Source organism: Thermobia domestica, chromosome 4 (assembly GCF_964235325.1).
Source record: "Thermobia domestica chromosome 4, izTheDome1.hap1.1, whole genome shotgun sequence".
Classification (NCBI taxonomy): Eukaryota; Metazoa; Arthropoda; class Insecta; order Zygentoma; family Lepismatidae; genus Thermobia; species Thermobia domestica.
Window position 1 is genome coordinate 30,377,009 of NC_137457.1, and position 25,650 is coordinate 30,402,658.

The 25,650-nt window shown below is 34.9% G+C and overlaps 1 protein-coding gene across 1 annotated transcript in view; it reads left to right on the forward strand.

Moving 5' to 3' along the window:
• Positions 1-25,650, forward strand: part of LOC145683806 (E3 SUMO-protein ligase NSE2-like) — a 106,591-nt gene that overhangs the window by 13,739 nt on the left and 67,202 nt on the right. The window contains exon 2 of the mRNA XM_081755397.1: positions 14,835-14,964. Within this exon, the coding sequence (XP_081611523.1) occupies positions 14,868-14,964 (97 nt within the window). The 5' untranslated portion in view covers positions 14,835-14,867. The remainder of the gene's footprint in view (positions 1-14,834; positions 14,965-25,650) is intronic.

The following is a 25,650-nucleotide window of genomic DNA, read 5'->3' on the forward strand; positions in this document are numbered from 1 at the left end:
TCAATAGTAAACTTGATTAAAACGAAACAATATTTAGAATTTTTCTTTGATTGCAATTGCATAACAATAATAACAAACTATAAAAAAATCACAAAAGAAACATTCATAAACTTATTTTTTTTAAAAAAAAGTTGCTTTTGTAGTATAATCTCTTTGAGTAATGAATGGGGAATTTAGGTCTAAATATAATACGCATAATATACAGGAGTAAAACGTAATAACCCACAAATGTGTGTTCATCAAGATTTTACGAACACTTACACTTTTGCGAACATTTTTCGTTTATTGGTTTAAAGCAGCCAGCCCTGCGAATAACATTAAAGAGACCCAATAATAACAATGTCAATGCCAATGAACCGTATTCTCCATTTGTGTTGTACTTTATTAATGAATGCCTTTTTTCTTTCTTGCTTGCAACCAACAGAGTCACGACAAAATTCACTGAATTCCGGACACAGATCAATGAAGAACAACTTACCGATGGATAGTAGTCTTACCGATGGATAGTAGCAACACTGACTGTGAGTTAATGTTGCCAAAGTTACCTTACCGCAAGAAACTTCACCGAGAAGGAATGAACGTGCTATTTTCTTATTGTACTCTAACAGTTATTATAACATTCATGGAGTTCCTATATTAATTTCAAGTTACATTTCTATTTGAGTACGGGTATATCGTTTTAGTGTCATGCTTTTCTTGTTCTCAGCTGCAGTTAGATCAATTCAGTTGTTAGCTCAGAGTTATGTCCCTGGTTCGATTCTTGGCCAGGCAAGTTTGTGGTGCTCAACATCGTGTCCGTGGATATTCTCGGGGTACTCCCGTTTCCTTCCACAGTCATTCCACCAATTCTTCCATCATCATTCACTCGCCTCAATCATCCGTCTCCCTTTGCCTTAAGGGCACAATCGTGGGACGTTAAACTGCAAGATTTCATTTTCTTTTTTCAAATCAACCAATGAAACTGATACCATTTGTCATCCTAGGAGTTGTAGTTAGTAAAGAAGTACAATTCTACAAGTTGTAGGTTTTTATTGAAGACTAAGCTATATACAGTTAGCTTTTTTTTTTTTTTCAGCTTGTAATTTGTTGCTGTGTATTTCTTCCTTTCTAATCTCCTTCAATTCTTTTCACTTACACAAAAATAAAATTGATTGGAACACTGCTTTCTACAGGGCACTGCACTTCTTTCTTTCTTTCTTATTTTTTTTTTTGTTCCAGATTGTTTTTAATCTTTGGCGTATTTATAATTTACTTTTTTTTTACCCTGCTTCAGTAAAATTTTTCTCAGGGTTCTCCTGTTTCCTCCCACATTTTGATTCTGCCACTTCCTCCATTATCAATCACTTGAATTATTTATTAGCCTCCTTTAGCCGAAAGGGTACAAACGTTGAACTAAAAATTTAATTTCAGTTTTGACTCCTGCATGAGTTACTTTCTTAAGAACGATTCATTGGTAATGCTCCCTCCTTTATTTCCTCAAATGGGTCCTATTAAAGCACTATTCTTACTTTTCCTGACGTTAGTTTAGGTTCAGGCGTGATATCTTGTAGTTCGAGTTGATTCTTCAGTCAACTTCATAGTGATGTGCTTCAATTACTTGGTAGTTGTTAATTGAAATTGCATTATGTCAGTTCTTCTTCTCAGGAAGTTGAAAGCATATACAATTAATCATCGATCTATTAGCGAATAAGTTCGGTTCACTTTTATTCATATACATAAGTTGTACCGATGATGCTAATTGATGGAGTCCATCATCTTTAATTGCCATCTGAAAAGAATCTTCGTAGGCAAGCTATCTTTCTACTTGATGGATTCGTAGATCAGTGCTATGGTCTGAAAGTTATCTACGGGGTTCCTACTGGTCAGGAAAATCAGGGAGACTCGGGGAAAATGGTGCAGGTGAGGGAAGCTCAATGAAGAAGACTGGAAATCAGAGAAAGTCAGGAAAATTTTGTAAGATATATATGTATATATATTTTTAACATCAATTGTACATCAATTTCAGCTTAACCACCCATTATAATACCTATTTGTTTTTTATTGCTATTTTTTTGTTTGTGGGTAGATATCAATGATCACAGTATGGGGCGTTGCTCAGACTTTTATGGGAGGTAAGTGGAATGTATGGGAAATTGATTACTATTTGAGAATAAACGTTCTCATATATAAATATTCATCCTTATTTGTATGTCAGCGTCATCCGAAATCTGGCATGAAAGTCAGGGAATTTCCTGCCAAAGGTCAGAAAAAGTCACGGAGAAGTCAAGAGAATAGATTTCTCCATGGATCAGTAGGAACCCTGATCTATGACATTGCCATATGATTAAATTTTGTGCTGAGGTAACGTCTAGAGAAGGTCCCGCAGGGTATACCAGTACATACCAATTTCGCTTTATTTTGATCTGTCGTATAATTTCCTGTGGCCTTTGGGTACTTTTTTTTTTTTTTTTTTTTTTTTAATACCCAGTATAATTCCCAAGGGTCTAACCTATCATTGGTTCCCTTACTAGTTGAGGAGTGGGGGCACCATCGGTTACATTCATATTAGGGATGGCCAGACGGATCCGGATCTGGTAATTTAGATCCGGATATCTGGTTCCTGAATCCGAATCCGGAAATTCGGATCTTGGATCTGAAGTTTGGATTTGGACTCCTGTTTTGAATATTTTAGGCCTTTGATTCAGACCGAGAACTAAAATATCCATATGTATAAAATAAACCGTTACAGATCTGTCCATTTGCTTAAAAACAATGTTTATTAGATGGTGGTTCCCTGTGTTTGTTATTCATGGTAATTACCCGTTGCTTCTGTTGTATGTCTGCTCTTAACTTACAATAAACTTAATGAAATGTACACCCCCTGGACAGAAATACCTTAAAGTCTTCGAACAATAGAACAACCCTTTTTAAAAACATTTAAACCTAGCCTATATAAGTAACGAACTAACCTGAATGACAATGTTTAAGCGAACATCCTACAATTCATTCAAGAAAGTACTAATTAAAATAATTAAAGAGAAAAATATTCTTGAACGTAAGTCGGTGAGAAAATAATAATATCACGTTTACTGAATAGGTTCTAAATTAACATTTGAAAGTTGTATTAACTTCCATCATTTCATGGATGTCTCGTCTCGTTTCAGGTGCAATTTTCGCATTTTTTTAAAAAAATATATATGTATTAAATTACATAAGAGTTTTCGGGCACCGTGAGTAATCATTAAATTTTTGTTTGTCGGCGTTGTGCGCTCCTTGGGTTGTTAACTCTGTTTGATAACTTATTGCTTTGTAACATGCGACTTACGTTATGTTAAAAAAAAAAAAAAAGTTTACTAAGCTTACAAGGAACCCTAGGTATCTATCAAAGCCCGATTTTTATGAAACTTTGTATATAGATAGAGTACCTCGCGAAACGCGCACAGCCAAAATTGTAGCTGCAGAATCCAAGACTTTGGGACACTAGGGCTCGAGAAAGATCAAATGTGAAACGTCAGTACAATAAGGACATGGTGAGAGAATGCACGTTTTTCTTTAAAACTGGTTATTGTAACGACACGAAATGAGCATACATGGATACGAGATGGTAGATATGATCTGTTAAAACTTATGAAAAGTATATCCGCCATCTTGAAAGAGGCAATATTGAAACTGGTGCGATTGGTGTAAATGAGAATAGGGTCAGGCGATGCATCAATTTGAAGATAGACACAAAAACCAGTTGGTGAAGTCTGTTGTGGGATTACATTATTTCTGTGCTTCTGACAGAGTGGTTTAGATACAAGATGAGCAAAGTGTATCTCATGACACTTGAACAGATGCAGGTTATGGTGCGCCATGAGTGGGATCAGTGCAACTAGAAAAACAAAGCGAAATATAATTTTAGTCCTACATGATTTGTGTCAGTCAACATATAATTGGTGTGGATGTGCTGATACGACGGGTTCTTCATAATAATGCCATGGTTAGCATTAACTTGTAACTATTTATTATATTTCCAGTAATTCGAACAGAAATCAGAACTCCTATCAGTTCACTCATAGCGCTCCATCTGCTCGAGTGTCATTAGATACCTTTGTTCATTTTGTATCTAAACGACTCTACCAGAAGCATAGGCATAGTGTAATCCCACAACAGACTTCACCAACAGGTTTCTGTGTCAATTTACGTTCAAACTGACCCTCTTCTCATTTACACCAATCGCACCAGTTTCAACATGGAATCTTCCAAGATGATGGATATTCTTTTTGTCACCTTTAACAGATCAAATATAACACCTCGTATCCATGTATGCTTATTTCGTGTCGTTACAATGACTAGTTTTAAAGAAAAACGTGTATATTCTCACCATGTCCTTAATGTATTAATGTTCCACTTTTGATCTTTCTCGAGCCCTAGTGTCCCAACGTCTTGGATTCTGCAGCTACAATTTTGGCTGTGCGTGTCTCCCAAGGTACTCTATCTATATACAAAGTTTCATAAAAATCGGGCTCTGATAGATACCTAGGGTTCCTTGTTAGAAGAAACACACAGTAGGTACTTTCCCGTTTCTATAAAACTACGTGGGTCGTACGTATCCGAAATTTGAACTTTGTATTGGTAGCAATGGTAATGCAAAGCTGATCTGTACTTAATCGTCATTTGCTTATCTTGTACTGCCGTATGGTTTTTCATTTGACTGTCTGAATTAACAACGGCATCGCTGAACTGAACTGTATTCGATGGCATTTTATTTTACGTCCTGGTGCTGTGTGGTTGTGTTCTACGATAGAGGTAATCCAGGATGGGCAAGAGTGCTATTTGGAAACACTTTCAGAGTGAAATATCAAAATGAACTGCCACCTGCAAATATTGCAAAATTGAAATACGAAATAAAAGAAGTATCAGCACATTGTGGAAACACATAAAAGGATGACGTTCAACAATAGTAATGGAGCCTGAAGTGTTACTCCCCGTAGATGAGCAAGAGGTGCAGATTGAAGAAATGACAAGAGGTACTAGGCCGTAGGCCGATGAAATGAGATATCAGAGGATCTGAGGGCGAATCCCCGAAACATTTCTTTTTAAATTGAGTATGATTAGAGGCTTTTGTAGTGCGAGGTCGTAGGCCGAGCAATAACGGGAGTCTGGTGGCGAAGAAAGCGCAACACTTGTGGTACTGGGACATTTGGAGTACTATTTGAAACAGCTTCTTATTCTCCAAGTTAAGAGAGGGTATTTTCGGGTGTTCAGTTAGAGGATAAACACACACTATCAACTGCTATACAAAGACCAAATTTTGTAACATTGGTGTAGCCAGCAAGTTGTCCAGCATGCCAACAAGGGGAGAATAACATGACTTCTTCAGGGAACTCGGGGCTTTTTTGCATACTAAAAGCAGACTAAAAATCTTCTTTCAGAATATAAAACCATTATTAACTCACCATACATACATACATGCAAACCTTTCTCAAAGCACTAAAAACATGTAAACCAAAATATAAGGATCACTTATACAGAAAAGTGGAAAAAAAAAAAAGAAAAAGAAAAAGAAACATTTACTAGAATATATGGTAGTCACATCCGAAAGATGTAAACAAATGGCCAAAACTGAAAAAAATAAAATAAACAAATTATTATATGTGATTGGTCAAATACCTGTCGATGACATTTAAAGAGAATTTCTAGAAATACATATATATATTTGGTCTAGGAATTAATTCGTGCGGTTGGTACGCACACATTGAAGCTGTAGTACAAACACAAAATACATAAATACCTTAAGAAAAATATTGTCCATCGCTAGCCACCACTTTCGCCCATCTGTCAGGCAATGTACGGATTCCGTGGCGAAAGAAGTCCTCATCCTTGGAAGCGATCCAGTCAGAGACCCATGTTTCGATATCTTCTGAAGAAGTAAACCGCTGTCCAATCAAATCGTTGTTCATGCAATCGAACAAGTAGTAGTCCGAAGGAGCAACGTCTGGTGAATACGGCGGGTGGGGTAAAACTTCCCATCCGACATTTTCTAAATAGGTTTTGACCGGTTTTGCGACATGTGGGCGAGCGTTATCATGTTGAACAATAAGTTTATCATGTCTGTTCTCCCATTCTGGTCGTGTTCTGGCCAGAGCTTGCTTCAAACGCATTAATTGTCGTCGATAACGTTCTCCATTCATAGTTTCACCCGGTTGCAGCAGCCCATAGTACACCACACCTTTCATATCCCACCATATGCACAGCATAACCTTTGCACAGTGAATATCTCGTTTTGGTTGTGATGAACCTGGTTCACCTGGTTTCACCCAGGCCTTTTTTCGTTTAGGGTTCTCGTAATGGATCCACTTCTCATCACCCGTAATAATTCGATGCAGAAACCCCTTTCTGCTCTGTCGTTGAAGCAGCAATTCGCAAATGGTGTTTCGTCTTTCAATGTCTCTGTCTTTCAATTCATGTGGAACCCAATGTGACATCTTTTGAATCATTCCCATGGCTTTCAAGCGTTTGGAGACTGTTGTTTGATCAACGCCTAATGCTGCTGCAAGTTGTTCCTGCGTTTGACACGAATCCTGCTCGAGCAATGCTGTCAATTCTTCGTCTTGAAATTTTTTTGGCGGTCCAGCTCGCTCTTGGTCTTCCAAGCCGAAATCACCACTTCTAAACCGTGCAAACCACTTCTGACACGTTCGCTCAGCTAGAGCATGGTCACCATACACTTCCACCAAAATACGATGACTTTCAGTCGCACTTTTCTGCAGTAATGCAGCAGGACACCCCGCAAAAACACTTTATCAGGCACAAATTGCGCCATGTTCACTTAACTACAAACTGGTGTTGTTGACGCTTTAATCCACTGCCCGATACTACGAACGATACGCGATGACAGGGGTTTGCAACACATGTGTGGATACACGGAACTGTGGGACGCTCCGTTCGTTGCGCCATCTCTTGTCCACCCGCACGAATTAATTCCTAGACCAAATATATATATATATATTATAGGTTTCATTAACAGTTTTCCAATAACTATTTGCCAGTGTTTACTTAGAGTTGAAATAAAATATTCTTCGTTTTCAACATATTCTAATTACGAGAAAGTATTAGAGCAAAGAGCAAATTGCCTGCAGAGTGGTTTATCATAAGTCAATCATTTTGCACAGAGTTGTCCATTGTTATGAGCATATTTAGGAATTTTCGGTCAGATCAAGCTCGGAATAAGTATAAGAGACAAAGTCAAAATTAACGTTCAATGAATTAGTAATTTATTTGCATGAGTTCAACTTATACAGGGTTTTCATAAAGTCTGGACGGATTTAATTTGCTTATAATTTTCATAAAAATGCTCATAATGAAATCAAATAAAGTGCAAACGGTAGCGGAAGGATTAAATTTTTAGTTGGCAACACTGTTAGATAAGCGGCAACTCTGAACACGTTGAGAGAGGGAGGGCAAGGGTCAGTTTCTTACCAAATTGTTGTTTTCATTGTTGTTTCAATGTTGACTGTTAAAAGTAAGTTGTAAGCTGTATTGGTGTGTGTGTCTTTTAAAGAAATAAATAAATGAAAAACTCCTCTGAGAAGACTTTTTTTTTTTACCGTATCAAACATGGCGTCGTTGAAAGAGAAAGCGCAATGTGATCTGTGGTACGCAGAGCTAAAATCACCAATTTTGGTGTGTCGAAAGTTCACCAAAGAGTTCAAAAAGCCGGCACCGACTGAGAGTGCAATCCGAAAGTGGCATGCTAAGTTCTTGGAGACAGGAAGCGTCCTGGACCGTCCTCGAAGTGGGAGGCCGCCAACATCGCCTGCAACAGTGAGCAGGGTAAGGGAAAGCATCATCAACAGCCCACAGAAGTCGATTCCTAGACGGTCCATGGAACTCGGAATTCCACAGACAACCGTGTTTAAGATAGCCAAGAAGATGATCAAGGCCAAAGGTTACAAAATCAAGATAGTCCAGGATCTGCATGATGAAGATTTGGACATCCGGTTCAACTTCTGTGACGCCATGCTCAAGCAGTTGGAACATGGCGACGTTCTCCTTTCAGCCATCATGTTCTCAGATGAGGCAGCCTCCCCTATTTGATATCCAACGTAAGTAGAGTCAGAGCATCAATTCGGCTCTCCTACTTTGGGTGCTTATTGGTTTTAAAGTGAGACTACTAATATGCTCGTTTAGTATGCCCAACGTTGAACTGACACAAACAAAAAGTCATAAACTTTTTAACTATATATATATATATATATATATATATATATATATATATATATATATATATATATATATATATATATATATATATATATATAAAAAAAAAAAAGGAACCAAGATGCTGTGGCTGCATCGTTAACGACAAGGTTTAGTGAATGACTACTACAAGGAACATAGAAGGCTCGGGAATTTATTTCTAAAATTCTCTTCTGAATACCTGAATGTATGCCTTTCACAGCGGAACCATTGTCATATCCTTGGCCCCTCATGTCTTCGATAGGAATGTTTATTTCCTTTAGCTGTTTAATTATTTCTTCTGTCAGTCCTAGACCAGTGGTGTCTGTTACAGGGTGGATTGATTTAAATCAGCCTGATTTAAATCACGATTTAAATCAAGATTTAAATCACTTGGTTTTTTTAATAAAAATCGTTGATTTAAATCGAATTCCGAAATAAATTAATTTAAAGTGAAAATAAATTAAATCCCGTTTTTGCTCTGTTATTTCGATTATGGAAGTTGATAATCATAATACAATGAGACTCAAATGTACAGTATAGTATGAAAACAAGTGTCATGCAGAGGATGATTAGGGAAAATCCCGTTTTGAACAAGTAACGGAGCAATCCTGCTTTCTTCTTTTCGTAACATTGGGTCCGGGTTTTAAAATCGTTAACTATTCCAACGGGGAAATCGCCATCGACATTTAAGACAAAAATTCTTTTTTGTGTGTGTGTTTGTTTCCAGATAATAAGGCGTATTTAAAGGGATCCTATCCCGTCTGCATTTTTTTTTTTTTAATTTTATAACTTCAGGCGAAATTTATGTATTTCATGCCGCAAGCTAGTTCTGAGTTTTTAAAGATAGGCCCCTGCCAAATATCAGTTAACTTTTGTGAAAAAAAGTGTCATCTTGATAAACGTTGCTGTGCTTTTTCCCTAATGCTTAACCTTTTAAATTATATCATCTATTTTTAGGTGATAGGGTAGAATCTTCATTATTCGATTAAAAAAGTTCCAATAAGGCTTTTTACTTCGTTTTCTTCAAGACTGGAGGCATTTTAGAACATGTTACATATGCCTTCAGGCCTTTCTGCGTTGAGGCATAGTGTGTGATGACATCATAAATTTAAAAAGATATTTTTTGTTATGCGTATTATTGTTATTTTTTGGCGGGTTACATTTTGCAATCAGAAGACTGAAATTTTGCACACTCGTTCAGTCCATCCCTTAATAATTTTCAGATCTCTGCGTGGAAACAGCGGGGTCCAGAGGGGCAAAAATGTTTTTAAAAAAATGAAATTTTTAACAAAAAAAATTAGCTTTTTTCGTGAATTTCCCGCCTCAGAGGGAGACACGTGAATGGTACCGTTTGAAAGGCTGTTCTATTCTGAAGAAAATGATGTACGTACTATGCTCCTAGGATAAATAGGGATGTCTCAGGAAACTGTTACCTGAGATCCTTTTTTATACGGGAATCTGGGGTATTTGGGGAATATTATTTTTCGCGGGCTTACTTTTGCACCTACAAAATTGAAATTTTGCACATTTACTCAGTGCACCCCTCAGTATTTTTCAGATTTGTTTCAAATCTCTGCCTTAAAACAGGGGGAGAGGTCCATAGAGGTAAAAATTAAAAAAAAAAAAAAAAAGATATTTTTAACAAACAATTCCTTTTTTCGTGATTTACTCGCCCCAGATACATGATGGAGACATTTGAAGGGTACCGTTTGAAAATTTGTTTTATTCTGAATAGAATAATGTACAAATCATGATCCTAGACAGGGTTGGCTGGTTTAAACCAATGTGGTTTAAACCAAAAAACGAAAAATGTTCGTAAAATCTTGATGAACACACATTTGTGTGTTGTCACGTTTCACTCCCGTATATTATCCGTATTATATTCAGACCTAAATTCCCCATTCATTACTCAAAGAGATTATACTACAAAAGGAACTTTTTTTTTTTAAAAAAATATATAAGTTTATGAATGTTTCTTTTGTGATTTTTTAAATAGTTTATTATTGTTATGCAATTGCAATCAAAGAAATTCTAAATATTGTTTCGTTTTAATAATGTTTACTATTGATAAAATACATTGAAATGCCGTACTTCGGGGGGGAAGGGGTTACAAACCTCACGAGAGGCATTTATTGAAATCAGAAGTATCTTTTGTAACTATATATGTATAAATGGGCCAGAGCCAAAGTGGACTCAAATAATTCGTATCTTAATTCACTTTTCTTGCTGATATGCAAATTAAGTCGTCGTATTTCTTTAACTTGGACTAAAAACCAAGTGTAGGTAGTGAACTAACTTGGACTAAATTAGTTCTTCTGTACTCTGCAGTACTTTGAAATTATCCATATGTAATTCTGTATAATGGTTTCACTTGTGTAACTGATTATCTTTTTTCCTTCTGAAATGACTCTTGACAGTTATATTAACAAGTATGTAGAGATTAGTACAACGTATTTTTTTTTATCAGGAGTCCTTCGTGAGTGAGTCGGCAGACGTATCGCATTTGTGGCCAATTAGTCCCGGTTAAGAGTTCAAACGGAGGATAATTTCTCTCGGATGTAAGCCGAGAAGCGGTTTGGATTCCACTTTGGGCTTATGTGGCCCCTTGTAGCATAACCCGGTTGTTGCATAATAACACCAAGGCGGAAAAAAACTTGTTTATGTTTATATGTGGTATAAGTATGTAGAGCAAATTATTAATTAAAAAAAAAAAAAGTTTAAACCCAAAAAAACGGTTTTCCGTTTTTATCAATAAAAATAATGGTTTTTGCCAACCCTGATCATAGGATAAATAGGATTGTCTGAGGAAATTTTTATATTACATCCGGGTCGTCTGGGGCATTATGGGAATGTTCTTAGCTCATTGTTAAATAGTTTCCCCACCCTTACTACTCAAGATAGAAGCTTGACATTTTGCACACACATTTAGTACACACATTTAGTACACCCCTTAGTATTTCCCAGTTGATTTTGAGATCTGTGCGTTAACACAGGGGAATCCAAAGGGGATCAAAACTTAAATTTAAAAAGTTTAAAAAAATGCCGATTACTCTCAAAATTTCTCGCTTCAGGGACATGATACGGAAATGTGAATGTTATCGTTTCAAAAGCTGTTCTATTCTAAAGAGAGTGATGTATGTACCATGATCCTAGGATAAATAGGGATGATGCTGTAGCTGCTTGACTGAAAGTCTATAGTTTACCTTTAAAATGAGCCATAATTTAAAAGGGTTAAGAAACATTGTTTGGGATTGATATAGGTTATCGATTAGGGATAATTCAAAATTCAACCCCAATACTTTCATTTAAATGGCATAATTAGCATTTAATACTAATTCCTAATGCTTTTTCTTCAGTTCGCGACTTGTATTATACGAGGAGAAAGATTTGATTTAAATCAAAAAAATCGATTTAAATCAAAAAAATCAACAAAAATGATTTTTTTTAAAAAAAAATCATGATTTTTTTCCACCCTGGTCTGTTATCGGTACGAAACTAAGAAAGTGTTAGCAAATTTTTACGAGACATTCCCCATTATTGTGTGTAATTTGTACACAACGAACTATTATTGTAATTTGCTCTGTAGCAAAATGACGGCAAGGGAAATATTGAATGAGATACCTGTGGCTAGTAGTTTGATAACTGAAAATGAAGGGAATGTTCTGAATTTCATGAATGTGAATGAAGTAAGTTTAATTGCATTCTCAGTTGAACACATTTTATTTTTCCATGTGGGCCTATAACGAAGCATTATATTTTGATAATATTATTTTCTTTTTTCAAATTTTGCCGCCCATTAGAGTTGCCGCCCTGGGCGATGGCACGGCTCGACCCCCCCTCGCGCCGGCCCTGGTTGTATATTATGTTTGCGCAGGGGCGGATCCAGGACGGAATCCTGGAGGGGGTGGATGGACTCTTAGGGGGGCGGTTGGTGATGCTAGCAGTGACAAATTACTTACATGATCTGAAATTGCCGCAAATTACTACTAAAGTACACTTTGTTGGTGCCGCTGGAGTAGGGAAGAACGACCCTTCGCTCTCCCTCTGGATCCGGATATGTGTTTGCGTGAATGATAAAGCTCCTTATACAAACTATTAAGATTGAATAGTGGTGGATTACTAATTACAAAGATATATTTTACTGCTCGAGGCTGCATATGGTATTTTGTATACACATTCAGCTACATTAACACATTAATTTTGATACATAAATTGATATTTAGAATTTTATCTCTACTACAATTCTTAATACTAACTTATGTGGTACAGTTACAGAGAAACGTATTTTTAAAGAAAAAAAAAAAAACCATCAAGAGCAAGAAAAGGAAGTTGCTTGTTAATTTGATTTGATCTATATTTTATGGGCTGTTCTATTAGCTATGGCCTAGCCCATCACGACTGGGAATTGGTGTCATTCAGTGACCACAATAACTCAGTAAGAATTAGGAAAGGAAGCAGCCTGAGCCTAATGAAGAAACCTGAGCTTGTGACTAAGGTTTCATTCCAGCATTTGACTAATGTTACAGAAAACAAAGGACAAACTTCAATCAAGATGACTGCTTTAAAAAAGATTTACTACCTTCTCGATCGAGTGTTTGCACTAGAATCGAATCTGAAAGTGAGATTGCTCTCACCAAAGTCAACAGTGTTACTCAATCAAATTTGTTTTCGGATCCGGATCCAATTTTCGGATACCGGATATCCGGACCCAAGTGCGATCCGGATCTGGCCATCCCTAATTCATATAACACATTCTAACTTACTGGTTTTACTATACTCGTGGTCAACACAAGCTTTCAGTGACGTAGTTTCAGTAGCTCCAAATCACTAATCATAAGTAATTCCAAGTAGTGTTGAAACTGCACCATTATGAAAGAGTTTCCTACTACTGAACCTGATTTTTAACATTTACTGTACATAATTAAAATTATTAGCAGTTTGAAGTAACAAATAGTTAATATATACATAAAGCATGTTCAAAAATACGCAATGATCTTAGTTCTAGAAACGAACAGAAGGTTGCAACATTTTCTGTAACAAGCAGTGCGGTTTATTAATGCGCGCATACAAATAATCCCTCATTTTAAACCCTTTATATAGAACAAACTTTGCAGTTATGATTTGATCAAAGAACTACAATATATCTGTGAAGTACAATAATTTATATATATGTATAAAATAGCTTGTTTTTTGTTGTACATGTGCAATATGGCGTCCTGTGTGGGGGTTCAGTATCTTTTCACCTGCGTGTTATTTTCGATTACATAGAGGTGGCAGTCCATTAAATAGCCAAGCAAGGCAAATTGTTTTAAATGTGTATTCAAACTTACGACCTGCCGATCCCTGTAAGAGTGTGAATGATGTTCCTAGCTTACCGTTGATATGACGTGTCAGTGAGCGTAAAAAAGGAATTCTTGAAAGAGGGGAAAGTTTGAACACCCGTAAAGACAAGAGACGGGGTGAAAAATAAAGGTGCACGATTGAAAAAATGGATGATTTTACAAAGCGTGTCATCCGTCAGAAAGTGTATATATTTTGGTGCAGTGGAAGCAACAAGGCTCCCACGGTGAAGGAAATTTCGGCTGAAATCAACAGTGATCCTAATTTACAAGAAAATTACTTTTAAACTTTAGAATACAATTTGTATCGCCTCTTTCTACAAACTTCAATGTGAATGATAAGCTCTTACTCGTGAGCTTCCTTAGTTATATGGTTAGCGTACGCGCTTTCAGTATGGGAGACCCAGCTTCGATTCCTTTTGGGAACCCATGTTAAGCTTTAGGTCCACGCATAATTTACCCTGAGTGCTGAAATAACTCAGATCCAACCAAGCAACTACGTATTTTTAAATAAACACAGAGCAGAAGCACAGGGAACAGCACAATGTACTTTATTGAGATTACAATTTTATATTATAATTCACAAGTTTAAAATTTCTCTATTTACCACGAGGTTTTCCATAAATGTATTAAAGACAGATGTTTTCATGGTACAATTTGCTTATCACAACACAACGTAATAAAATAATGAGCAATTATAACTGCTATGCTTATTACAGCAAATTAAGATGCAATTGTTGCGTCGCGTTGACTAAAATTACTGAATAAGACCCAGAGAGACAACGAAGGATTTTTCTTTTTTAAGATGTGAGATTTGTAAGCACCTTTATTCTCTTCCATTGTATATAAAGCCACGGTGACTCAGTGGTAGAACGCTTATTTCTGATTGGGGTCAGAAAGTCTATAAATTTTGTTGTAACGGAAGGAACAATGATCCCATGGATAAAGAAATTTCGGATGTTTCCTACTGTTTGTTAATTAACTGATCCTCGAACGTGACTGACTGCTACGTGATCGTCAATCGGAAGCTCTGTGTCCACTCCTGCGTATTGCTTCGCACACTGGCTGTCAGCTGTACGCGCGGATGTATACAATAATTTCCTTCTGATTGTGAGTGGGCCAGTGCTTACGTCACGGCAAACTTAAGCTGATTAACCTGATTGGCCAGGAGATTAACATCATCTATCAACAATTTAGAAGAAAAGCTATGTATAGTACGAGCTCAAAACAATACCCATCCCTGTAGTAATAACATTGCAATATACTGATATGTTCTTATTTTTCTTTCAGCCTTTATTCTGTCCGTTATTTAAAGACCACAAGATGACAGAGGGATTAGAAAGACAACATAAAAAGTGTTTTGATCGTGCTGTAGATGGTGTGATGGAATGCACAGAGCGTGTTGTGGAATTTCTGGAAGGCAAGTGAAACAAAATTATTATTTTGGTTTCTAATTGGTATTGATATTAATTTATTTGTATATATGAGTAAAGTTCCAGATAAGAAACGTGCAAGTGAATTTTAGGATGTTGACGACAAGTTATATTTAATGGTTTGCGAGATGTGTTACAAAAGAAATGAGATTCATTTTCTGTTAACGACGAATTTTCATCATTCTACAAATCAAGGTTATCTCCTAGACCTGCTATACGGCAGTGAAGGCGTTGTTTCCACTCATCGTAGCAATACTGGAAGGCTTCTGCTGAAATACATTTCAGGTTGTCAATATTCTCCGCTGGGCATTATCCAAAGTATCAAAATGGTGCCCTTTCAAGGGTTTTTGAGCAAGTGGAATACAAGAAAATAACGGACTGAGGTCCGGCAAAAATAAAGCAGAATTGTTGGAATTTGTCGCAGGCCGAAAGTGCCCAGCGTTTTTTTTTTTTTTTTTTTTCCAGTAAAATCCACATTAAAAATGACAATCCCGTCCAAGAAAGTAATAAAATCCAATATACTTCAAAATTTGGATTGAAATGATAACCTTAATGTGACTCTATTATTCCTCACTTCAATTGTTTCAGACCATTAAAAAAAAAAAAAAGTGTTTAGGAAAATTCCCACCTATTAAATTTGCTGTAACGATGTTAAACTGTAATGTGCAACAAAAAAACAGTGCTACTATATTCCCTTTGCCTTTGTAATATATGTTCGTGTATTAGTATCAAGAAAAATTTAAATGTCTTTCCCCACGTGTGAATTGATCACAAATCGAAAACGCTTAAAATGGAAATTATTAAAGATATGCCTTCATTTTCTCAACACTAAGTTTGTATAATTACACACATATACAAAAGAATGAGATTTACATTAAAAAGAAAACAAAATCTTTTCTTTGTTTCCGTTTTACGGTAATCACAAATGCTCAAATCGGATTTATTTATTTATTTATTTATTTTTGTATAATACCATCATTTGAATGAAAAACACTAGGAACTCAACACTTTAAAAAGGTAATTACTCAAAATCTGCCGCTTTACTTTCTCAACACTAAATTTCGATAACTGCACACACAAAAACGAAAAAGTGTTTCATTAAAAAGGAAATCGGGAAATCTTTGAATTCTTCCGTATCTGGTGCAGTGTGTGACGTATTGTAGTACCATTGCCGTCAGTGGCGTATTTACGATTTTGTTTCGGGAGGGGCTTTGCCTGAAAATGTGAAAATTCTGCAACATATTTCATATACTTTACTTAAGTAAGATTTCGGGGGGGGGGGCTGAAGCCCGGTAGCCACCCCCTAAATACGCCACTGATTGCCGTAATATCTACTGGAAGAAAGCAAATTGGCGAATGGAAATTAGTGTGCTTATTGGCCTTTATTTGATTATTTTTTAACAATTTGAGTTGATTAATCAATTGTCAACTCCTTAATATGTGTAATAATGAAAACCATACTACAGTAATTATTTGTAGTGCGTAGCATGTTTCTTAACATGATAAGAAGAAGAAACAAAGCATATTTTGCAGAACTTTTGTATGAAGAGATGTAAAAGGTCAATCCATGTTTCTATTGTGAATGCTGTGTTACATGGAAAAATGTGGACGTTACGGAAAACGACGAAAATTTTTTTTAGAGGCTTTTTTGAAATGTAAATGGGAATAAGAATAGAAAAATACATGAACGGTAAACTAATAAGAAGTATGTTTCAATACTTACTTGAAAGTATTCCTATAGCGACCAAGATTCTTCATAATATTTCGGACACGTGTCTCTAGTGCTGATTCTCAGGTTGGTTTTAAAGCTTATATGATGTTACACAGATAGCTGACGATATGCAGTGATGTTGCACTTCAATAGTAAGAAAATAATTATAAACTATAGATACCGTGTTGTATCCATTTTTTTTTTTTTTTTTTTTTTTTAAGAAAGTAAATGCAATACGGTTCAAATTATTTTATGAATGACCGGATAATGCATTATACTTAGTCATTGATTTGGGGTCACTGTGGCTCAGTGGTAGAGTGTTCACCTCAGGTGCATGGGGTCCTTGATTCGATCCCAGCTCGTGCCATGTGAGCTTTATGGTGGACAAACGTGTGCGTGGGTTTTCTTAGGGTTCTCCCGTTTCCTCTCACTTTTTTCTTTACACCACTTCATAAATTTCTCATCACCACCGTCTCCTTTAGTGTAGCCGGCATAGCCATGGGACGTGAAACTTGAAGATCTCATTATTCATTTTATTTAATCATTGGTTTATTTCTATAGTCTGTTTACAAATTTTATAAACACACAAAATTTTCTATAGGTTGTGTCGAAAACAGAACAACGGAATTTGTTTGACTTCTAGACTGGTAAAAATTGCTTAAAAATATACAACTTGAAAATACGTCAAAAACCACCTTTAAATTTGAAAACGAGCTTAGTTCACAAACTAATTTGCTGATAAAAACTCATTAAGTGACATTTACCAAATATTCTATGCATGTAAAGAATCGTACGTACAGTAGGCATATCAAAAAGAAATATTAGCAAAAGAATAAAACAACACATTAGGGCAGCGTTTCCTAACCTTTTTCAACTTGCGGCACACTACTTGTCACTTGGATTCTCGCGGCACACTTATTATTATATAGATATTATTATTTGTAAATATAAACACAGTGGTATTTTTTTCTGTGATTATTGATCGCCTTCTCACAGAGAAGAAAGCTCGATCACTATATTTTCCCCTTGGTAAATCATTATGCTTATTTTTCATTCTAATTTAAAAATAGAAAACAACTGCAATGAAATATTGGACTCAGGTTTTTTTAAAAATGCGCTTTCTATTTAAAAACTGTATCCAACCTTTTACTAAGAAGGAAGATCACTAAATAACGAACGAACAAACAAATCTCTTTTACTTTTAAAACACAAATGTAGGTAGTTTGTCGAAAGGATTGAATTATATTTTAAATTTTCAAGTTACGAAACAGTGAGCAACAATAAAGAAGCAATAATGGTCATAACAATGATAACAAATACTTTTTTCAACATTAGAAATGTATGGAACAGTAACATGGTATGAAACTTAAAATTGTAGATTCATAGTAGAGGTTCAAAGTAATGTGAAATACAAATATACATTTTTCCCTACGTTTTGCAATTTGATTGCTATAAAATTAATAATTTTGTTTCGATTCCTCGCGGCATATCAGCGGCCCATTCACGGCACACCGGTTGGGAAACGCTGCATTAGGGAATCCAGGAAAGATAAAAGAAGCTATTTCAGGACTATTCAAAGATCTACGAAAAGAAAAAAGCATACTGTTCACACAGCGGAACTTCTCAGATTGTAAGAAGTGTATTTCAGGCTTCTTATTATATTATGGCTAAAATTTCGAGTCTTAACAACGGTAAAGGAAATCTGCATATTCTGGAATAACATTATTACAAAGTTAAGCAACAAAAATTAAATCACTAAACACATCTTTAAATATGTATATATATATGTATATATATATATATGTATATGTATATATGTATATGTATATATATATGTATATGTATATGTATATATATATGTATATATATATATATTTATTTATTTATTTATTTATTTATATTTATATTTATTTATTTATTTATTTATTTATATTTATTTGTACGAGAATGCATTGTCAGCTTCTGTTGGTTGACGTTGGGCAATTATGCCAAGGGCTTACGATTTCTATGTATTTCAGTTTTACTATTTAATTCAGTATGATATGTGTTGTTTAGCATTACACCTACACAAGGCAAGCATAAAAAAAGTTTCAGCAGCTATTAGAAGCACGAAAAACTGCTTCCATCCGCCGCACTGAGATTTCATAACACTTTGCCGTGCGTCAATTTTTAAGCTAGTCATTTGTTTTGTCAAGGAGTGTAACAATTTAATATCATTTTATTGAAAATAATATTGCAAACATTGTGTATATTAATTCTTAGTTTTGGAAGATTATCAAAGTTTGTTTTATTTGGTACTTAGCGAATATTAGTCGCAGTCTGTCAGAATTAGGCAGAATCACCGAAAGTCATCGAGATTTAAAAATAAACATTCACTAAGTTATTCAGATAGACTGATCGTGTGTACATCAACGGTAGCTACACTCGAGTATTGGATTATTGGACCCTGATTTTGGTCGACATCATCAATTACGTAAGGTATAAACCAGTTAAACTATCCTGTTTTAGCCTAATAATTGTCACACTTAGAATATCATAACAAATATTTCGCTACATAAACACTCGCTTATACACGATAAGTATGAGACTAAATACATGTTAAACATTACTTTAAATTATGCTTCTCTTTTATATACAGAGTTTTGTTTTCCGTCCCAAAACAGTGGTAAAGATTCCTATAGTACCTCGTAGGACATTATAGGTGCGCTAGAGCTCATTCGTGGCTAAGCGGTTAGCGTACGCGCCTTTGGCGTGGGAGACCCGGTTTCGATTCCCGGCGGGGGCTCATGTGGTTCGGATTCCACGTTAATCAGTAGGTCCACGTCTCATGTAGCCTCGCTGCTGAACGGGACGTAAAACTCAAAGTCAATTCAACTCATTATAGGTGCGTTCTTTCAACATTAGTAATATAGATAATTTAAGATATATCTTAAGCTAATGCTGCCGATCTGAGCCTACTCCAAATGCTCTATATTAGAAAAGGCTACATTTCAAATACAATTTTAAAGGAGTAAACAACTCAGGTTAACAGTGTAAAAAAATATTTTTAGCAACGCAGTTGTTTTACTATTTACCGGATCACTATAAATAATAATAATATTAATTATTACAATAAGTGATACGACTTACCAAGGGTGCTATAATTGCCCCATTTTGTTGTACTTTAGGGCAATTATAGCAAGAAAACTGTGGCAATTATGCAGCATTCTCTTTTAGCAGGAATATAAAATTTGAAGAAGAAAATGTATCAAAACAATGCTGATTGAAATTCTCTTAAGGCCTGCTGAATTTGGATACCTGTAAACATCTGTGCCATAGATACGTATGTTACAACAGATGAACTTCTTTTTCGATGTTGATGTAATGAAGTAGATGCTTTCGCCCTCTTATCTTAAATGGATATCAATCTTTTATAGTAAAAGACAGGGAATTGACAAGGAAAATGTACAAGTGGGTTTCTAGATATAAAGATGAATCTTTCTCAATAGATTCGGACTCACATTTTGACTGAGAAGTCTTTAGTTACGTTGTGCCATTAGCAAGTCTATTAATGTAGGCTAGTATGATATGTAGACTATTTACAGTATCCAAAATATACAAAGACTAAGGCCTATATTTAAAAACACTCCTTAAGGCTACCTTAACTCAAGGATTTCTTGAGAAGCCTCCCTTGACTGAAATCGGTATTTATAATCCTTCTTTGATGTCAAGGAACCCTTGAGTTCAAGGAAGCCTTAAGAAAAATCTCTCCTTGACTCAAGATAGCTATCGACCAACCTTAAGCCTTCCTTGAGTTCTTTAACAGTATAGTTATTCGTTTTCTGGCATGAAAGTAAATGATGTAGTTGAATGTGTCATGTATGCGGAAGAATAAATATATAAATTATTATTTTGCGATGACTGATGATGGATCAGGACATATGAGGCACACGGAAAATCCACTGGAACTGTACAACGATAATCAGTTCTTTGAGAGATACAGGTAAGTCAACTATGCATCTTGATTTTAACTTTTATGCTAATTTTTCAATAACAGTAACACAGTGACAAAAATAACAAATATTCATTGTACACACAAAGTATGAGTAGTTCCACTCATTTCCCCTTACTTTTCTGACAGTGTTTACAGTTGTATTCTCTATGGATCGTAGATCCTATTCTCGTTGGTTACTTCTTTCTCCAGACCTTACTATTTAACTATTTCGTTACAATTTTTGAACCAAGAAACCTTCACTTCATGGCATTATATTCCATGTTTAAATTGCTCTAATCATGATTTTGATTTAGCTTATGTGTATAAAAAATGCTAAATATAATTTATAGAAATTTACACTAAACTTCTTAACACAATACCTACATATTATTTTAAAAATTAACTGCAAGAAAAAAGTAGGTTAGGGTAGTTTAGGTTAGAATAACTTCATTTATTAATTCTCACAGGAGATCCTTGTACTACATCTAATGCAACATACAACAACATAAGAACCACACACATGGGCGCTGCACAAGGTTAAGACAGAAAATCATGCAACTCAGGAACCAAGGAACATGAAGAGAAAGGGAAGTAGGACCTTATGTATAATATTACTAAAATTCATTACGGTACTTGTGTAAACAAATCTTATACGTGATACAGGTTTGTGTTTGTGGAAAATTAAATTGGCAGAAGGAAATTATTCACGTGCTCAACTTGTATCTCAATATCGGCACGTTCGTATCATTAGATTAATAATGTAGTGTTTTGTTGTCTTTATCCAAAAAGTATAATGCAATCGTGTTCCAGAAGGGAATCAGACACTAATTACATAAAATGTAAAATTTTTACGATTTGCTAACGAAGTAGAGGAAGGTTACACAAGATTAGGTTAAGTTAGTCATTAATTGTATAAAATTTAAAATTTCCACAATTTGGTACTATTCCAGATTAAGTATCCATATTTGAATTCATGAATTGTGACTTCTTTTGCTCAGAAATGAATCTTATAAAGTGTTTCTTATGGAGGGAATTGCATTCATATGTGTAGATTCAGTTTAGGAGGACTTAAACATTATATGACAGATCTCGTGCAGACATGCAGTAAAAACGACAGTCCAAAAATAAAAAAAATCTATTTGTGCTAGATAGCCTTTAAAAAGCACGAATGCTATCGAAATGAGTCAGAGCAGGGCGAAACTAATGGCCCCGCTTTGTAGCACTTGACTACGTCCGAAGGGAGCAGACGCGTCAGTGACGGTTGGTAGTTTGTGAAGCTTTGATTTGCTCCATACTCTTGTACGTCACATCCACGTTGCTCGCCTCGAGTGTCATGTACCATTGTGATATTCCTCGTTTTTCACGAAATTTTCAGCAGAGATACAGGACATTCATAGAATACACCTGTGTAGGAGTAATGTTATGGAAATTATGAGGGGCTGACATAAAGGCCTATTCGGTTGTCCATATCTCCGCGCCTGGTTATTTCCGTAACATGACTCCTGCATATGTGTATTCTGCAAAGTTTCATGTACTCGAAAACCGGCCTCGCTTCCATTGTTCATATATTCGCCCTGGTCATTTCTGTAACATGACTTCTACGCAGGAGTAGAATTTCATTTTGAAGTATGAAATAAAACGACAGTAACCTAACCTAACTACTAACGCCGCACTTACTTTCCTGCTCCAAACTGGTCATGGCCTGCCTTCCATCCTTAATGTCCGCGAACACGCTCATTTGCTTTTCAGGTATTAACTGGAAATTTTATTGTTTAGGTTAGGTTCCTTATTTCTGTTGATCATAGGTGTATTACACAAAGTATGTCAATTTTGGTTTTCGTTTTTTAAACTATTCATTTCTCGTTTCAGGTTTTCGTTTTAAACTGTATTCCTTTCTCATTCCAGGTTTTCGAAAGTGATATTTGTGGGCTAAATTTTTCCATTGCTGGCAGACGATTTAGAAAATATTATTTTGGGGAACATTCAGTACCAGCAATTCTGAAAGGACCACGGTTTTAAGATTCTATGTGAATAGGAACTATCGGGTAGGCGTTATTTTCCTTGAAGCACATAACATATGAATTAAAAATTGTAGTTTGCTATTTTCACTATGTTTTCTTCAAAAACTAGTTTAATATTTTATTGATCAATATTACCGGTAGTAAAATCATGTTTCTCTTTCATTATTTTCAGATCACACTGTTATATACTGGTTTACACTTTGTAAAATAGAAAATATAACACTTTGTAGTCCCCAATAAAATGTTACATCATCAAGATGCAATTTCGATTACTGAATGGTGTTGAACATTTTACAGCAAAACTTTATTTGCCACATAAACTGTATGTACCAGCGATTATGTGATTATGTTTTATTGGCAAATTATATATATAAAAAGGTTTATGTTGTTATCTTTGTCTTATTTTTCCTAATAATCAACCTTTCAATCTTTTCTATAATTACTCTTTCCCATTCTTGAAAGTTTTGTAGCTGGAAACCAGAATTCACTGCTAGATATCAAAATTTATCTCAATGATAAATCATCCGAGTAATTCTCAATAATCTTAGTTAATACGAAAGTCAATATCGTAAATAATTCATATCATACTTTTAGAAAATAGCTCAGAACAAAAATTTCAACAGAATAAATCAATTTATTCATAGTTCCGTAATTTTCAACAAAACAAAGAACAATGCAAGTTTTTTTAAAAAAAAGAATATACACGTAGGTATTTCTTCCTATCAACAATACGCGAAATGATGTGAGATTATATCGTCGGGTTCTGGTTCGGATTTTAGCAAATTCTCTTTCGAGAATAATAAAACTAGTTTACTCTCCCATTGCATCTTCAGTGATCATAATTGATAATTGATAAAATTATGTAGATGAGTCTTAGCTACAGAATTTGATGCAAAATAACATAATCTAAGAAACTTAATTATAATTTTAATTTTCTGATTAATTTAATTTATTTTTGCAGATAATAATAATAATAATAATAATAATAATAATAATAATAATAATAATAATAATAATAATAATAATAATAATAATAATAAAGTGTAAATTAGGGTTGTTAAACTTAACAGCAGTGAGGCTGTTTCAAAAGGAATTTTATTAAAAATCAACTAAACTTTTACCATTTTTCATTTTCTCATTCCTACAAACAAAAGTAAACACGAAATGTGACTTGCCCTAGTTATAGCTAGCGTTGTTTCACATGAAAAAGGTGCATCTCAATAATTTTCAGTTTTACCATCTGAATAAATTTAGAAGTCGCTAAATTAGCAAGAAAGATTAAAAAAAGAAAAAAATCCTGAAAGTTTTTATATAACATCTTTCTGTGCTTGTTTTACAGATACACATTGAAGATAACCAATTTCGTGAGCCACCCAACAATTTGCCAGCTTGTGAGGAAAGTATCATCAGTCTTTGCTCGTCGCCTGATGTACGTGATTAATTCCCCATTCCTGATGGTTTGCGAACAGTTCAATTTCATCAAATGGCTAGTTTTCCTAGAGTTGTAGGATATATTGACTGTACCTATATTCCAAAAAAGAAGTTCTCGCAGGGAAGACAGTGGAACATTAAAAACAAGAAATGCATCTGTAGTGGTAATTTACAAGTGGTGAGTGGCTCAAATAAAAAGGACAACAGAAGATATTTCTCCAGAAGAAATATTGGAAATGGTTAGCTGTTCTTGCACAGAGACTAAAACGTTTAGAACAGAGGAGTGTCCGCGTGTATGTATTATATAAAGGCTTCAATATATTAATGCTTGTGCGTGCGTATCATGTGAAAACCAGGAACGTTCTCTGTCACCGGATCCACCTTGTGACAGTGATTCTTCTAATGACTGATCAGTTTGTATTGTTAATTTGATTGTATTCTTTATTACATCTTTATCCCTGTATTCATACGTATGATAACTAGTTTGAAAGTAAGCATAGCGTGAATATCTTTGATATTGAAGCACCAAATATTCTAACTATGTGAAGTTTTAATATCAGTGTTATTGATAATTATTATATTTTTAAGAAATTTACCACAGTAAATAAACTTCTCTCAGTATATTTGTAAAAGAGTATTTTTAACAATTTTTTCCCCTCAGTATATTTGTAACTATTTTTATTCGAAATTTTATTTGTTTTATAAGCTCATGCAGAGCAAACATTGTCGTACAAACCATTGCCACTTACAGTGTCTTTGGCTCTCGGCGCCTTTTTTTTTTTTTTTTTTTTTTTAAACTACTGTCAGACGATTTCATAGGACGGTAATATAATACGTATGTTCAATACTTTTTCATTATTGTTTTTTTTTTCAATCAATTGTAAAATCTATTCTTTTTAAAATGCAAAGTAGGCCTCATTGTAACCAAAAGTCATAAACTTTAACATCTTGTTCTACATAGAATGAACTAGTTCCTTCAGTTTCAAAGGCAGAGAAATAATATTACTATAATTTAGTTAGAAAAGTGAGATTCTACTCGATAACGTCTACTTGAGGCGTTTTTACCTTACTTCTAGTAGTTTAAGTTATCCGTCATAAAGCAAGTATAACGGCACTTTGTTTAAAGATGGCCACATTATGTAAAATTTATACTAACTAAAGATATTTTTGTGATTCATTATAGTTTGACTAGAATGAGGTTTCTATCTCAATTCTGTGATGAGTTATAATTGTTCAAACGTACCTAGATGTCATCCTGCGGCAAGAATATTGACGTCATTTTTAGTGCAAATTGGACACCTTTACAGGATAATAACTTTCAAATTCAAAATCGTCATATCTTTCTCCATATGAGTCAGTATAAAGTCCAATTATCAAACAAGTGCAACCTAGCCGACGGTCTAATTCCCCTGCCAAGAATATGTATTATTAGCACATGTGAACAATATTTTGCGTTCTTTCTTCTCTCCTTTCATATAGAATTTGCTTAACTCAAAGTTTCGCACTTAAGTGGAACGTCTCGTATGAGCATCACAGA